The 2,432-nt window shown below is 50.3% G+C and overlaps 1 protein-coding gene across 1 annotated transcript; it reads right to left on the bottom strand.

Moving 5' to 3' along the window:
• Positions 1-467: 467 nt before the first annotated feature.
• LOC109779329 (transcription factor MYB2-like) lies at positions 468-1,753 on the bottom strand. The gene has a single exon (XM_020337939.2). It carries the CDS (start codon positions 1,751-1,753, stop codon positions 905-907), a length of 849 nt encoding a protein of 282 aa, XP_020193528.2. The 3' UTR covers positions 468-904.
• Positions 1,754-2,432: the final 679 nt, after the last annotated feature.

Raw genomic sequence — 2,432 nt, forward strand, 5'->3', positions numbered from 1 at the left:
ACGAAGGAAGAGCACATGATATTTAAGTGGATTTGGAAATGCTCTCAGACACAAGATTTTTTTTCTGCCTACTTCTACATGATAGATTTAACTCTAGAAATCTTTTGAACAGAAAATCCTTCCACTTAGAGTGCTATGATTGTATCTTTTGCAATGAAAGCACAGAAGAAACTTCCAGACATCTTTTCTAGGATTGTTGCTTCTCCCAAGATTGTTGGAGCAGCATTCTCCCCTCAAAGAAGCTTGGCATTTCTGTGTGGGATGATATATTATTGGCACATCAACTGCTTCCCCCTCGATTGCTATGGAACATCTGGATCCAAATGAACGGGAAAGTTTTCGGAAATGAGGTTCCTAGTGTGAATCGCTAGAAGTTTAAGCTAAAACAGGATTTAAAGCTGCTGGAGCACAGGATCAAAGCAAATCACTTACTGGTTTTTCAAGAATGGATTGGTGCACATCTACAATGAACTGCACTGGCAAAATAGCAATTGGACTTTGACCATGATAGTCAAGAACTGGCATTGGATAATAAGCTCTGTTTTTTTGTTTTTCATTTCTTTTCCTTCTTCTTTTGTGCATATTATACTTGTTTGATTTATATTAATGAAAATACCGTAGAACAATAGGTCTCGGCTTAAAAAGACGTACTACTTGACTGACCGAAACATTTCAAATTTCAGTGAACTCTCCCTTTTTTTCTTCTGAAACTGGTGGTCCTATGTTAATTCGTATTACTACCTTTGACCGTACAAGGAGGCATATATCAGAATTCAGAGCACCCTTCCTTTTTGTTAACTGTGTTGATTAGCAATCAAGTAGATCATGCTACAAATACAATAAACCTGGTCGTTAATAAATCGAGGAAGCTGACGTAGCACAGTACTTCTAATTGATCAGTAGTTCAGTACTGGTGCTGTAACCAGATGTCTTCCAAGCTCCACTTGTCGTCTCTGGATTCTCCTAATTCAAAGTTGGGGAACACCACAGAGTCGGCGCCGTCGTCGCACGCACGAGCGAGGAGCTCCGACCAGCTCCCGTCGAACATGTCATCGCTCCTCGCGCTGGCGCTGCCGCACTGCTCGCTGCCTGCGCCTGACCAGTTCGTCGCACTGCCGACGGTCATGACAAGCTGGTTGGACGGGAACTGCACCTCGAGAGACACCGATGAACCAGCCGTGCTCGACGTGGTCACCGTCGTCGTTTCAGGCGAATGGTACATGGGCGACGGCGCGTGTTCCAGGATCGGCGCGGGCGTGGCGGCGGTGGCGGCGGCCTGGATCCTCTCGACTAGGCGGGGCATCCATAGGTGCCGCATGACGTCCCGGAACTGGCGGCTGTCGACGTCGCACTTGAGCTGCTTGGCGTGCTTCTGCACCCTGGTCCGCCAGTAGTTCTTGATCTCGTTGTCCGTCCGGCCCGGCATCTCCCGCGCGATCCTGGACCAGCGGTTGCCCCACCGGAAGTGGAGCTCCAGGATGAGCAGCTGCTCCTGCGGGGTGAAGTCGCCGCGGCGGACGTCGGGGCGGAGGTAGTTGAGCCACCGGAGCCGGCAGCTCTTCCCCGTGCGCCTCAGCCCCGCGGCGCAGGCCAGCTCGTTCCACCGGCCCTCGCCGTGCTTGGCGATGTGGCCGGCCAGGAGCGCGTCCTCCTCCATCGTCCACGGCCCTCTCCGGAGGTCCACCGCCTCCTGCTCCCCGCTCGTCGCCGAGGCCGCCGGCCAGCCGCAAGACCCCATCCAGACAGCATCCATGCCCGTTGACCCGAAGGAATCGAAGTGATCCATAAGACTGCTGAGTGAGCTAGAGTTGGAAGTGATCTAGAGCTTGAGTATGTTGATCTTGTCGTTTGTTGGTGCAGGTGGAAGTTCGGATGAGACGAGGAGAGGGGGAGACGGCGGGGTTATATAGTGGAGGAAGACGTGTGGGCTGGTCAAAGGAGAATATAGGACATGTGTTTGCCGCACTAGTGCTGCCTCAGCCGCAAAACGGAAAGGGATGCTAATGCCGATTTTAAAAGAGAAAAAAGGATGCGCGCTCTCGTGTTGTTGGGCAGGATCGGTCGCATAGCAGAATTATTTAAATCCACTGGGGCGACTGCTTGACTGCTGAGGGTTGAACGTTGACCTGATGACTGATTGTAAACCGATGCGTGCAGCGTGCCGCGTGCGTGACCTTTGCTTTGGCTACGAAACGAAACTCTCCTTTTTATTTCGTCTCCATCTGACTTCTTTTCTACGAACTGATGAGGGTGGCTCTCGAGATCACGTGCACCCTGGTGAATAACAAATAAAACAACAGCAAAATATTTTCATATGGCAAACATGTTTTTTAACACAGTACAAACGCAAACACTTATATATACATGCATACACTCACCTCTATGAACGCACACCTATCCCTATAAGCATCTTCGAGAAACTTAGTCGGCAT

The sequence above is a fragment of the Aegilops tauschii genome, chromosome 3, assembly GCF_002575655.3.
Source record: "Aegilops tauschii subsp. strangulata cultivar AL8/78 chromosome 3, Aet v6.0, whole genome shotgun sequence".
Classification (NCBI taxonomy): Eukaryota; Viridiplantae; Streptophyta; class Magnoliopsida; order Poales; family Poaceae; genus Aegilops; species Aegilops tauschii.